Raw genomic sequence first — 14286 nt, 5'->3', positions numbered from 1 at the left:
TTTTTTTATAGACATGTGTATCATGTCTTACTTAGATCTGAACGTCGTTCAGAGTTTTGTAGAGATTCCAATAGAATGACTTTAGAGGTATCACCCGATTTTGAATATAACAAATTTAGTGATTTTAGTAACATCTATCTTATTATGATTTTGTTTAGGAATTAGATAGTCCTATAATTTGGATGATTTTTGTAATTTACTATATATTTTATCTTTAAAAATACCCTTTTTATTTTATAATGTTTATAAAAACCATATTTTTAATAAAATCCCGTACGAGGGACTAAAGGTGGAGTTGACAGATAGTGAAGGGATGATTTTTGTGATTGATCCTGGAAGGGTTTGATCGAAATCTGTATCTCGATCTCAAATACTTTTCTTTGTATTTTATCGTGGGATAGAAAGCGTATATATCGTCTCTCTCTCTCCCTCCCTCATGACCTAGCATACCCCCCATCGCCACCGTCTTCCAACCATCATCCCCTGTCGCCACCCTTTTCAAAATCATACCACCAGACGGAAATCTCCCTCCTGCTCTTAGATTCACGGCGATTACGTTAAAACCGTCGTGAATAAGTTAGTCAATTTAGGGTTTTAGAAGAAGGAAAAGTAAGTAATTTTAGGGTTTTCAAGTTATTGGGATTCTTAATTTGTCGCCGCGGATCAGTGTGTCTAATCCTTGCCAAAAACGACATCCATTTTGGCCGAAATCGAATTTGTTATATTTGTTTTTTAAACATGCGAGGATTGCAGAAATCAAAAAGGGTTTCTTGGGCGTCAGATTTAAATCTTTGTCAGGTATACATGATATTGAAAAGGGTTCAATTGAATTTATACATGCGATTGTGATTTCAGTCACTTTATATCAGGTTATTGCTGATGATACCTAAATGAAAACTTGGGAGATTTGTTGGACTGTGAATTGCTCCCACATTCCATAACAGAGTTGCACTGCATTTTCACTCTGGATGTCAAATAGGCCACCTTTCAACTTAAAAATCGATATAAACTCAAACTTTTCCAGGGCAATATAGCAACATGTGTTAAAACCTGAAATACTAAAATTGAAATAATGATGGTGCTGCATTTGCAACGACATCCATACGGAGTGCAGTTTAAGCATACTTGGTTTGACAATAAAATTTAAATGCCGTTCTTTTATTGGGATGGGAGTTCATAGTGTTTCTTGACATACGTTAATCAGGCTGTGGGAATTTGGGTGGTCTAATTTTTTGAATTCAGATACTAATAATATCTGTGGACGAATCAGTTTAATTTTGGACATGTTATATTGTTTTCATGGTTTTGAGAATGCTTTGTTGTGACATATTTCTTTGGATAATAAGCTCTGATTTTGTGGATTGTATTTCCATAGTGCCAAAAAGAGGTGAAGAATGATTCTTTTTCTTTGAAATGGATAAAACCTGTATATCAAGCTTATTTTAAATGAATTCTGTTCAACAATGAAGATATTTCCTTATGTTTTTTTTTGGTCTAGAAGAGCATTAAATTTTGTTCGTTTCAACTTGGTGAATAAGAGTTCTTTCTTGACACACTCGTACTAAGAATGTTAACTAAAGTAGTTCTGCTGATGATAGCTTTTGAATTGAGTTTTAGCATGCAAAGTGGATCGTTGCTTGTATTATCTTAGGATGCTCTAAGCAAAATAGCGAATAGCGCTTCACGCAGTCCTTCATGCAGTCTCTATGTTAGCGCCTTGTTATGCCACATAAAAACTTTGTTTCACCTAGCTCATTGAGTCATATATGAAATAGATTTGCTTTGTATTTGAGGCTGAAAATAAAGTAAAATGACCAACTCAACTTGTTTGTACTAGTCCATGTGAGATCAACATTGTCTTTGTAGACCTGAGTTCACTGACATAATTGTTTATGTAAAGGAAGATGTCTCTTCTTGCAAATGCAACACTGATTTAGACACATGGAAAAGGAACATGAATGTGTATGTGTATGTTCATTTGAGCAGACACTTTGGTTGACATACTGGTACACTGCTGTCATGGAAAGGCATGTATTAGGATGAAGTAAAACTGAAGTAAATGAAAAATAATTGATTTATGCGTAGGCTATGAACATGGATGAAAGGAGGTAGAGTTTGGAGTTGAATATAACTGAGAACAATTTAGACAAAATCCACAGAATGTGATATTTGCTGAAGATAGCAATTCAGACCGTTTATTCTGTTGGAGTAAATATGGCAACGTTGTAACTGTTTCAGGTACTACAAGCATAGAATAAGCAAAGAATGGTATTTGGAAAGAAAGTATCAAGCGCCCCTTTACTGGAAGGGAGAATTTCAATGTGTAGATCTACCACAGGATAATTCAATTAAGTCATAATTCTAATTCAGAATTAATATTCTCGAAACAAAAAATTATGCAAAGGTCTGTGCTGTTAGGAAACAACTTGGTGACATTCAGATTTCCGGGAAGAATTAGGGCAAGGAAATGGCAAAAGTCAAAAGACACAGAGAACATTATAGAGAAACAAGGATCAGGGTTTCGGCCTCATCTAATCTGAAATAAGAAAATCGAACTTCTGAATTATAATGGGTAACCTGATTAATGTCGTATGTGTCATCACATTCCCTGGTATATTAGTATCTAACTGTCTAAATGAATCAGCTTCTTCAATAGCTTTGAATATTCAGCAAGGAAATTCAGTAATTGCATGTCATAAATGTGGAGTATATATCGCAGTTGATGCTTCAAAGCTAAAAATTCCTATCAGGCATGAGTAGTTGAGTACCAAGGGAGAGAAGCACATAGGCAATAGGTAGCACATGAGGAAGTTACAACATTGTTCAGTAAATCTAGTTGAATTGAAATTAGTATTTTGGTGTAAGAAATCACCTCGATACTGCTAAAAGAGGTGGTGTGCGATCTCATATACTTGGAGGTTATGGCCAGTGACTAGAAACAATGACTAATAAAGCAATTAAGGTGAAAATATATTATGACTTCAGATGTGGCTTTTCTCTGGTTTGCTCTCTATGCTCTTCCAACCTAGTTGGTAGGGACTCTATTTTTTCTAAGTTTCTTCCGACTAAAACTTCTCACAGCTTTCAATTTTTGTTAACCACTTTATCAATTGATAATTGTTCTTTGTCACGCTTGATGGAAATGCATATGCTGCAGATTTCGGAATTGCAACTCATCATTCATAAATCACCCTCTAAACTATTGTGAATGAGAAAGTGATTGGTGGTTTGTAATAAAAGCAGAGGCATGCTTTTTTTGTTTGTTGTGGTAAAGTACATGTTTATAGACAAATCAAGCTGTGTTAACATCTTTCTTATACCGTATCTGTATGGTTGGTCACCCGTACAATGTTTTCGAAATTTGTTGATGTGGTACAAGGTTTTGATTATTTGTGTACACAAGTTGATTTTGTAAGACAATCTTTCATCTGGATCTGGTTGTCTATGCTTTGCATTTGCCTGAGCTCCTGAGCAGACCTTGCCCCATAACTTAAAATGAAATTTGCAATGAGCCTTTGAACATTGTGACTACATGCAAAAATGTGTGGCTGTAATTTGGGCTCCATTGTATGCACTTGAAATAGTAAGCTACAGCTGTTGCTGACTCATTGAAAAATTATTCACTTCACAACGACCACGATATGGTCTGGAGGAAGCTTGGTCTTCCACGTCGGCCACCAAAAGTGATGCATAAAACTTGGAAAAATAGTGATCAATAACTGAAGACAGTGAATTGAAATGACTAATCTTAATAACCCTTTGTCTGTTGAATAAACAAGAATCAACAATAAATTGGGACATGGCATGCGGCTGCATTTAATCATTTGCTTATTGAGGATGATGGTGGTGTCCCACTTAGTTACTTAAGGTTCTTTTTTTGGCCAATAACAATGCAAGTAAAGGGAAATGTTGCCACTTGACTAACCAATTCTTCAGTGGTTGACATCCTTCACTGGAAACATTAATAAATATCAAACACACATGGATACATATGAAAGGAGGTAAGGGATCCTAGGTTCGGATGCTTTTTGCAGTATATGATAAATGCACCAAAAGGACTACCATATTGCACCAAGGCTCTCCAGCTTTGGTTGAGAGGGATGTCTGTGTATACAATCTTTTCCATTCATTTGAGAAAAAGGGTGGGATTTTCTACAATGTATCATAAACACATGAAAGGATGACCTTATGTTCGGCTCTCCAGCTTTTGATGGCTGTAGAGGGTTGTTTGTGTACACAATCTTTTCCATCAATTTTGAGAAGAGACGGGTTGTGTACTTCTGTTGCATTCTGATAACTCCATGGTGTAGAATGAAAATAGGGAAGTCTTTGTTTTGGGTAAGATAATGTAGAACATGTCAGAATTAATTTCATTCAGTAGATAGATTACTCATTATCACCAGTTTGTCTAGTCACTTGGATAAAGGGATGAAATCTTAAAATGAAATAAAATTTAACAGTCACTTGATATACTTTGTTTTTGTAATCTGTGATGTTAAAAAAGCACTCACATCCAGATCTTTTATCTTATTTTTGGTAAGGCACCACTTACCTTTCTTGTCTATATGTATGCGAGTCATGTTTGTGTGGAGGCCAAAATGATGATTATCAACTTGAAAACTATGTTAATAGGAGGTTTTGTAGTATACTTGGTGGGAAGTTAATTGCAACTACTAATACATGAAATTCAGGCAGGTCACATATTGGGAAACCATGCTTAAGTCACTTTCTGCTTCACTTGTAAATTCGACTATGGGATCGTAAATTATAAACCAATTTACAGGAATACACGGTACATAAAAAAATTGTGTTGCTTTATTAAGTGGAATCAGGTGTTAACATGGACTTAGAGAATGCTTGGGATATATGTCATGGGGTGGAATTCTATCTTATCCTTCAGAGCTAGTTTGCTCCATTTTGACAACTTAGGTATTTGCTACTGATCCTTCCAGTCTTTATAGTGTGTGTGTATTTAAATCAACACAGTTTACTCAACTTTGCCCCTCTCTCAAGTCTTAGCGATTTAATATGCTTCAAACTTTTGTTTAAAAAGGTTTGATGAAAGTACATGCTATGGTATCGACCATTGTGTGTAGGACCTAAAATGGACACAGTGACAAACCTTCCCAGAATAGGACCTAAAATGGAAATATCGAAACAAATTGTTTAGAATTCATTGCAGTTACTCAAATTATTACTTATCGGTACTATAAGCTGAGAGATGCAAGCAGCCTTCTAAACTTAACATGAATGGTGGAAAGGTTTGTTGATTTAGTTTTATAGCAGAGGAGTCAATGCCATTCTACTTTTGATTTGTCCCTTTTATGGGAAGGATTTTTTTTGTTGGCATTGAGGGAATGTGGAAAGAATTGAACTTTGGTGTCACATGAAGTTTGAATCTAGCAAAAGTATATGCAGCTAGGCAAGCAAGCAAGACCATTTGGTGCTATATCTTATGCACACAAACACACACCTCTAACATTAATGTGATGCAATTTATTCTTCTTCAAGTTGAAAACATATTCTATGACATGAATATTCACATGAAACAAGAAGGGATACACAGAAAACTTCAAAATTTGGGCTGTGCAATGTCTGAATTTATTGTTTTTGTGTGTTTCATTTGTCAGAATGGGAGCCTTTTTCTAATCATATTCACCCTTTGTTAGTGGTTTGCAATGTCATAGGATAGTTACAACTTGTTTGGTATAATCTTTTTATTTATGTAGGGTGTTAATATTGTCTTGAACCTGAAAAGTGTAGGGAGCATGTCATAACTTATTTTTAAATTGGCTAATGAATATTATAGGATGGAAAAAAAGTGAAGGCTGAGTACTGAAAAATGCAATATAGTGAAGCAGTTTGTAGATTGGTGATGGAAGGGGTAATTATAGTGCATGACCCTCTATGCAGATATATTAACATGTTCATCCTTAGAGTGGTGCACTGCAAATATATAGACAATTTGTGTTCCCACTTGAAATATGGAAGTAGAATAGAATGAGTAAGGTTAGGTTAAAAAACTTGAATGACTCCTCATTGACGTGGCATGCATGTATCTCTAAGAGTAGATTGTTAACAAAACATATGTATTATTAGCATGTTAAGATTTGTTTGTTTTCCATTGCTACACGTCTCAGATTGTATGATTGATGTTATTTAGTAGTTGAACAATCCTGTCAAGTGAAACAAGGCTCAGTTGGCTAGTTAATTGACTAACACCATTCTTTTATAATAGGTAAAGCTGTTTTTATCAGATGAATCTCCTTCCCAAGTTGGTTTGGGTGGTCAAGACCATCTCCAGGCAAAGGCATCATGGCCATGGCATTCAGCAGGAGCAGGCTCTGATGACAATTTGCCGCCAGGCTTTGAAGGAATTCAACCTGCAAACTTGTTGCAGAATAAGTTGTCTCAAGTTCCTCTCATCCAATGGAAATGTCCTTCCAGGGTAAGTTATTGCTCTTGTTGAATTTTACATCCTTGTCTCTGATTTTAAATGTTCTACAGTCCACAACCAATGGAATCAACTTGCCAACTACGTATTACAACATTGCTATCAGGTTATGCCATTATGAAAGTAAATTAGATATAACCTCAGTTTTTGTGTTGGATCGTATGCTGTTATAGCGGTCAAAATCTGATGCTGTCATAGGCCATTATGAGTAGATATAAACTTGGTTGCAGTCCATGCTTTGGACTGAGATATTAAATCCTTAATGATTTCGTCAAAACTGTGTATATTTGAGATGATAGCAACTTCGCATGCTCTAGTGCGTAAGAACATGAAAGTTTGCAATAACCTACAAGGCTTCAAAATATAGTTTTATTTAGTATTACCTCTTTATCATATTTAATCATCCTGTCACTAAACTTTCTGAAGTTCACCAGAAATGAGGTAATAAAAGATACTGATCAAGCAGCTTTGTCATAATAGAAGACGTTTTACATCTGCATTTATGCTTAGCCTTGCTGTGAACCTTTTATAGAAAATAAATTTTGGATTGTCTATTTGCCTTCCTATAAAGAAGAAAATTTTGGCTTCAATTTGTGCTTATGTTACAAGGGCAACTTAAAATGGATAACACGCTAGTGGATTGTGTTGGTCCTCAATATACTTGCAAAAGTCAAATCCGATGCCTATGATTTCTAGGATGAACTAAGAGCATATCTATACAAACTTCATCAAGAGGTACTGAATTCACTTTCCAAAGGATGTACTAATACAGTAATTGCATATTTTTTCCCATTTTGTCTATAGCTTGTCTTATTGTCTTTTACGAAGCTAGTTTCTCCATTCCCTGGTGGCCGGTTAATTTTTTTTTTCTGAATCACAATTGAATACAACTCTTTTGATGGTAGTTCTAATTTTCTATATGTATGGCCTTATTTTCATGATAACATCTAAATTTTTTCCTCTTCATCTGTCATTGGCTTTGTTGTGTGATTTGATGGTGTGAAAACCAACTTTAAAACACTCCACTCTCAGTGGTAACCAACATCATCATCATCATCGAAGCACTAGCCTTCATAGACTGTCTTAATTGGGAGTAGATTTTTTCCTCTTTGTTAGAAGGGATCAATTGTTTTTCACTTTTTCATAGATGGTAGAAATCATAACTTGTGACTGTGTTATGTGGTAAACATCCACATTAGGTGTGATCTTAAAGAGTAAGAATGTTAAACACCCTAGAACTAGGTAGTGGAACCTAAAAGGATAAAATTAAAGTATGTTTGATTGTCAGGTGGTAAATAGAAAGGCTTGGGAATTCAATTGGGACATGATGTGGAAAGAAATGGCGACATATTTATAGGGGTTACAAAGAGGTGGTTGAAGAATGTATAGGAATAAACAACAAACTAATGGTACTTGGTGGTGAGGCGATGGGATATGAAGTACTATCATGGAGAGTGCTTACCTGATTGTAAGAGGAGAGAATATAGAAAAGTAGAAACATCTGAGGAGTTGTATAAGAAGCCAAGAAAAATAAACATGGGAAAGATGTAAGCATGTGAGATTTTGTATACAAATCGAAGAAAAATATGGGGAAAAGGATGTAAATATACGAGTGTGTTGCATAAGAAGCTGAAAAAATATGGGGAAGATGTATGCATGTTAGGTAGGATAGAGGGAAAGGAGAGCCAAGGACATAAGGTGTACCTGATGCAGATTGTGGAGACTAGTAAGGATAATGAGGTTAAACAACTATTGGATGGGTTTTCTGGTAGTGGAAGTAGTGAGGGGAGCGTAGGGGAACTTTGGATTTCTTTGATGACATGCTAAGGGGTATGTTGAATTAGAGCATCGAGGTTAAGGAAGCACCAAGAAAGATGAAAGTATGCAAAGCTTTAGGCTTGATTGTACTCCATGGATGTTATCAGTGAGACAAGAAAAGATGTCCTATGACCGGAGGAAGCGTACATTGGACGTGATCTACAAAAACATACAAGATATATAAACTAGTAATGATTATAGTAAAACCGACTTTGACAACTCATTGAAAAACCAAATGTAACACCTATAAAACAAACATGCAATTTTGAGGAAAGTGTATCTCCAAACACCATTTTATGTTTTCCTCATACTAGCTTCCAGCAACGCGTTTTGCTAATGCTTAGATGTCATCAGATTTGATTGATTTGTTTTCAAGACAATGTGTCTTGGCTTGTTTGATGTTTGAAGGTGAAGGACCGACTGATGATGGGCTTCCAAGGAAGGCTTGTTTGTAGAAGCCACCAGTGCCTATAAACATCGTTCCTCAAAGACCATCCATTCAAACTAATGTTCAGCACCATAAGTATCTTCCTTGTTGATGTCATCGAAGCATCAAGGAAATTGGACAAGTGCAGGATTTGGATCAACTTTTGGATCCGAGAAATAACTTAACGTATAAAGTGCCGTTTTTGGATTTTTCGTGTACATATCACAATCTAGGACAAAGAAGATTGGTGCATCTGTCATGGCACATGGGAGTTTATTGAATATGTAGAGTTTCAAAGTCACAAATCATAAGTTTAGGATTTCATACTAACATGTAGTTAGAATTTATGTCATATATGGTCCCACACGTGAGTGAGGAGTTTTATTTGTCGAAGTGTCTCTTAGACATTGTTGGCATAAAATAGTCAAAAATAGCTGAGGTGGAAGGAGAGTGTCCACGTTAAAGAGCTGTGTAGGACATAATTTTTGGGTAATATTTTTCTGCTAATATGCCACCTGGATTAATTAAGCCCACCCCGATTAGTGTAGATAGACGGTCTAATTTAACCCACCATGATATGTTATAAAGTTATGGTAAACCTCCTACACGTTTCACGTATAAGAGAAGGGTTAATTAGGGGAAATCCTTTATCTTGTTAGGAGTTGGTGGGTATACTTGTCTAAGGGCATTTTGGGGTTTTCTCTTTTGAAAATTGGAATTAGGAGCGGGATCCTTTATTTGTTGAGGGGAGCACTTTCTGTTAGGCATGTGTTTTTTTGAGTAATTGTAAATCGAGCTTAGGCTCTGGGAGAGATCTGGGCCTCTCGAAAGCCATAGGAGTATTTCTTTCTCTGTAATTTCAATTCAATTTTAATCAATCGACACCAGTTTACATCAAGTTATTCATCTTATGTTCATATTAAATTTTACAGTTCGTTCTGGATCCCAATTGGCAAGTTGCTGCCGGAGAAGAAAGCAAAGAACTGGAGGTTGAAAGTCAACGCGAGATGAGAGTGCTCGAAGCTGTCTATCCACGACCATCTGCCATCCCTCCAAAGTTGGTTTACTCGCCCTCTTCTGAATCATATTTCTTCTATTTTTTATTTTTTATTTGTCACATATTTGTCGTTTTAAAGTGCGAATGTCTCTCTTCTTTTTGCAGCCCTGCATCAGCAATGGGCGCAGACGAGCCATATTACAATGATCAGCACACTCCTCTCATCCCCATCACTCCCATTGAAGATGAAGACATGGCACCTGATTCATCATCTATAGCAGCCAATACAAGCTTGCAGGCTCCTGCAACTATGGCTACTCAGTCGGGCAATGGAGGGATGGTCTCTGGGGTCGAACCAGATGTAGTGAGTGCCGCCTATTCTGCTCTGAATGCAGCAATGTCAAACGGCAGTCAAGGAAGCCTGATTGATCCTAACCTGCTCATCAAAATTCTGAGCAACCCAACTTTAATTGAGAAACTAGTGTCATCTACCCAAGGACCATCTGCATCTGGTCCACAAATATCTCAAGCTCTCTCTATGCCCACATTGCCAGCCATATCTGTAGCTGAGCCACCACCACCACCACCACCTGTCCATGGTCGGACCACCCACCTCCCATTCTCGACAGCATCATCTTCCTCCAGTAATGCTCATTATCCTCCAGCAAGCAGGGTGGGACCTGTTCCTGTTCCTGTTCCGGCTTCCAATCTGGCGCCACCAGAAGTGAATCCAGCAAAGAAGGATATAAATTATTACAAGAGCCTGATTCAGCAGCATGGTGGAGAAAAAGCAGAATCAGTGAATAGTAATAATGTAAAAACAAGGGGGGATACGAAAGGGAAAATAATGAAGCCTTGCATCTATTATAATAGTACAAGAGGATGTCGACATGGAGCAAATTGTGTTTTTCAGCACGATTCTTCGTCGTCGCAACAGCAGCAGCGAGTGAGTTTGCCAGATTCGAAAAGAATGAAAATGGATAGTAGGGAGATTAGTGGTACATAAATTGATTCAACGTCCATTTTTGAGTTTGGTGTAAATGGTGCATTGCTGCTTGGGTGGGGTGGGGGGTACTGCCAAAGAAATGGGATCGATTTTTCTCTCTTTTTGATTTTGATATTGTTTTTTCTTTTAATCCAAAATTTTGGTCCCTTCTTTCTCATGTTTTGCTTAACATTTTGTTTAATGGAAAATGCTACCATTCTTATTGTTTCTTTTCATTTACATAATCGTAGATATGGTGTTAACAAATTGAAGATTTTGATAGATTTTAGTTTAATAAATTGTGTATTAACTATGAGTAATTATATACCATGAAAACTAACATAAAAAGGGAACCCATCGACTCCAATTATCATCCATACTAGATCTGACCAAGTGTCCATTTTTAATGCATTTGCCCTGCCCAAGATAAAGAAAACTCATCTTTGTCTCCTACGTCTCTCTCACCCTCCCTTCCGTCAAACCATTGACCTTTCTAGCGAAAACCCCTTTCTCAACAGCACCGGTGAACCCCATCCTACGCACCACCATGGTTATGGTTAAACTTCTCCGTCAAGCACTACAAAGACACAGAGGGGTTAGAGCTGTAACCAAACCACCATAATTACTGTTGGAGCTGAATGTTTTGGGTTTGTTGAACTGAAGGGAAGGGTCACCAGGGAAACTGTAGTTTTGGTCCCTAGAGGAGGTGGAGGGTCGTCGTGGTTGGGTAGGAACTAGAAAGAGAACAAATTGAATGGTTTTGGAGGAAATAGAGAACGAGAATAGTTGCCGGTTAGTGGGGGAGAACGGTGGCCGGTTGAGCCGGAGAACTGTTTGGGTGGAGGTCTCAAGTTAGGGACAATGGACAGAATATATATAAGCGAAGCGAAGGATGGTGTGAGAAATGTAAAATTAGATCTGAACTCGTAATCAGTTTTAATCTCATGTCTTTCTATAAATTATGTTTTAGCGAGGAACTGGTATATCTCTTTAGCATTGACATTCAATTAAGATTGATCAAATAATGAGGATCTCTTTCTTATGTTTCTCACTAAAACTTTCTTTTTCACTGAAACTCAACTCAGAATATTCTTGTAAATAATGGCCAATATCGGGTATATAAATAGTGATTTCAAATCCAAAAGTTAATCATACTTTGACAACTTTACGTAAGGCAAAGTTTGTTTTTTTGGAGAGATAATGAAAAAATTGATAGATAAGTCACTTTTACTTCCACTCTTCATAATCGTACATGAGATTTTCATATTATATTGTTTCTCGTTCATATATAGAGGCTTAATCATTTGAAAACCGCAAATATGTGAGATTCAACTTAAACCACTAATTTAAGATAATTAATTTTATTAATTAATGAAATAATTAAGGAGATGATTATCTTTATTTATTATATCAAAATTAATGCATTAGGAAATTCCATATTTAAATACTCTACTTTTTTTTTCTTCCTATTACCATATTAACATATACATCATCCATACTAAATAAACATATTGTGAACACAATGTAATTACATTTTTGGTCATCATGGTTGCCATTTTATTTCACTTTTGGTCTCTCTGACTAACTCAAGTTAACAAGGTTAGTTAACTTTTTTTCTTTTTTTTCTTTTTTGTTTATTTTATTTGGTCAATAGTAAATTAAAATATTCATCCCTTTGGTTTGTTTATTTTTTTCTTCTCATTTTTTGTCTTTTCTATCATTTCATTTTCGCTTTCATTTTATACCCCTTATTATATTAATTAATTAATGATAATATGAACTCTCAATAGAATATAAATAGCACGATAAGGGTTTCATCATGTTTCTTGAGAGCATGGCGTGGAGATATGGTGTTTCAAGCATGAACATTGTGCAAAAAAAGTGATACCTCTTAAAATTTCAACTATCATGCATGCTTACGTATACTTATACGATGTCGTCGTATCCATCTCGATTCAAAACTGAGAACTTGAAATATTATTTATGTTTTTTTTCCGCTCTTCTTTTATCGATCCCGATGCAAGTTTTATACTTGTATAATGTAGTTGTTAGTAAATTTTGAATAGATGCGAGTAAAAGTATCTAGTATAGATTTGTATACATGATTTTTATCAACAATAACCATAGTATATTATTGATATAGATAATATATATATATATTTGTATGTATTTATGATACTTTATAATATTGTTAAATCCATAAATATTCATTAATGAGCTTATTTTGAAGGTCTCGACGAAAAAATTATAATAGTATGATGTATAATAAAAAAACATACTTTTAATATATATTAGTTAATCTATGATTACATACTTTTATTACGTTAAAAATGTAAAAATAAAAAGTAAGGATACAAACAAATAATTGTGGGAATTCGTGATATTTAATAGTATAATTAAGAAAAAATTGTATTAAAAAGCAACCAACTTTAACTTGATTCCTATTTTAGGGAATCAACTTTCAAAATTATCATTCAAGGGTATGGATCAAAGTTTTTATTTATTTAAGAGTCTGGTTAACCGGTTGAATAGGTAACCGGTAACTTAAAATGATGTGGCAAATCATAAATTAAAAGATTATTTCCTGGAAATTTATATTGCCAAATCATCCCACTCCAAACTCCATCTTACCATTCTCCCTAGTCCTTCCCTCCCACCCATCTTTTCTCCATGCGCCATCTTGCCGTTCTCTTTCCCTCCCGCTTCTCCGACGATGCTTGTCTGCTCTTATTGTTGAATTATGTACCAAAGGAATAGCATAGACTTTAAACAACCAAAATCGAATATGGCTTCCATGTTACATACATATCCACTGTGGATTGATGTGTTCAAGGTTTGATTTTAAATTCGAAACAACAATCATTGAAGGGGTTCTACCCAAGCTTCGTTTAATTTCTTATTTTAGAGTAAAATTCTAATTTTCCCATTAACCATTTTGCTAAATCGTATTGTGGAGAATATGAAAGAGGGCCGCCGGGAGCAGGGGATCATTACCAAAGTTTCCGGAGCCACGGTGATGTAAGGGAAGAAAGATGTAGGGACTAGAGGGAGGAAGACGTTAGAGTAGAAGGAGATGAAGATGAACTCATAGATCAATCTGAAATAGAGCAGCTGTGCTATAGTGACAAAAGAGGGCCAAATACACTTTAACAAACCTCTGGTCTCTCTCGTTGGAGCATCCACCGATTTCCTGAGCAAGGAGATGAAGATTGTTAACTGAGGGAGTAGAGTTTGGTGAGATTTGATTTTGGTGATGAAGCAAGGATAGTTGCAGGTGGTGAACCGACGGAAATGAGGAGGAGGAGACTAAGGTCTAAGGATGGGATTAGGGTTTTTTCAAAAATTAAATGTTTTAATATTAATGTAATTAGGACTTGTACAATATGATGGAGTTATTGCTTTTATATAAAAAAATAATTATGCCATATCATGATTATTAGTGCTATGTCATTTCTTTTATTTTTATTTTTATAATTTTAATAATGACATGRAATCTTAGTTGGCAGATTACTTGGATTATGTGATCATTAATAGGTTAATAGGTTAATCGGGTCCTTAAGGGTGCGTTTGGTACGTTGGACAGGGTGGGACAGGACAGGACAGAA

General features: G+C 35.8%; 1 protein-coding gene across 1 annotated transcript; it reads left to right on the top strand.

Moving 5' to 3' along the window:
• Window positions 1-437: 437 nt before the first annotated feature.
• LOC112522107 (zinc finger CCCH domain-containing protein 6) lies at window positions 438-10912 on the top strand. Its single transcript, XM_025131186.1, has 4 exons — window positions 438-798; window positions 6239-6448; window positions 9632-9756; window positions 9862-10912. The coding sequence occupies exons 1-4, from the start codon at window positions 739-741 to the stop codon at window positions 10700-10702; spliced, it is 1236 nt and encodes a 411-aa protein (XP_024986954.1). The 5' UTR covers window positions 438-738; the 3' UTR covers window positions 10703-10912.
• The last annotated feature ends 3374 nt before the right edge of the window (window positions 10913-14286 follow it).

This window comes from Cynara cardunculus (genome assembly GCF_001531365.2).
Source record: "Cynara cardunculus var. scolymus isolate 2C chromosome LG 11, CcrdV1, whole genome shotgun sequence".
NCBI classification, from domain to species: domain Eukaryota; kingdom Viridiplantae; phylum Streptophyta; class Magnoliopsida; order Asterales; family Asteraceae; genus Cynara; species Cynara cardunculus.
Note: the sequence above shows the minus strand (reverse complement) of the source record. Positions and strands in the feature narration are given on the sequence as shown.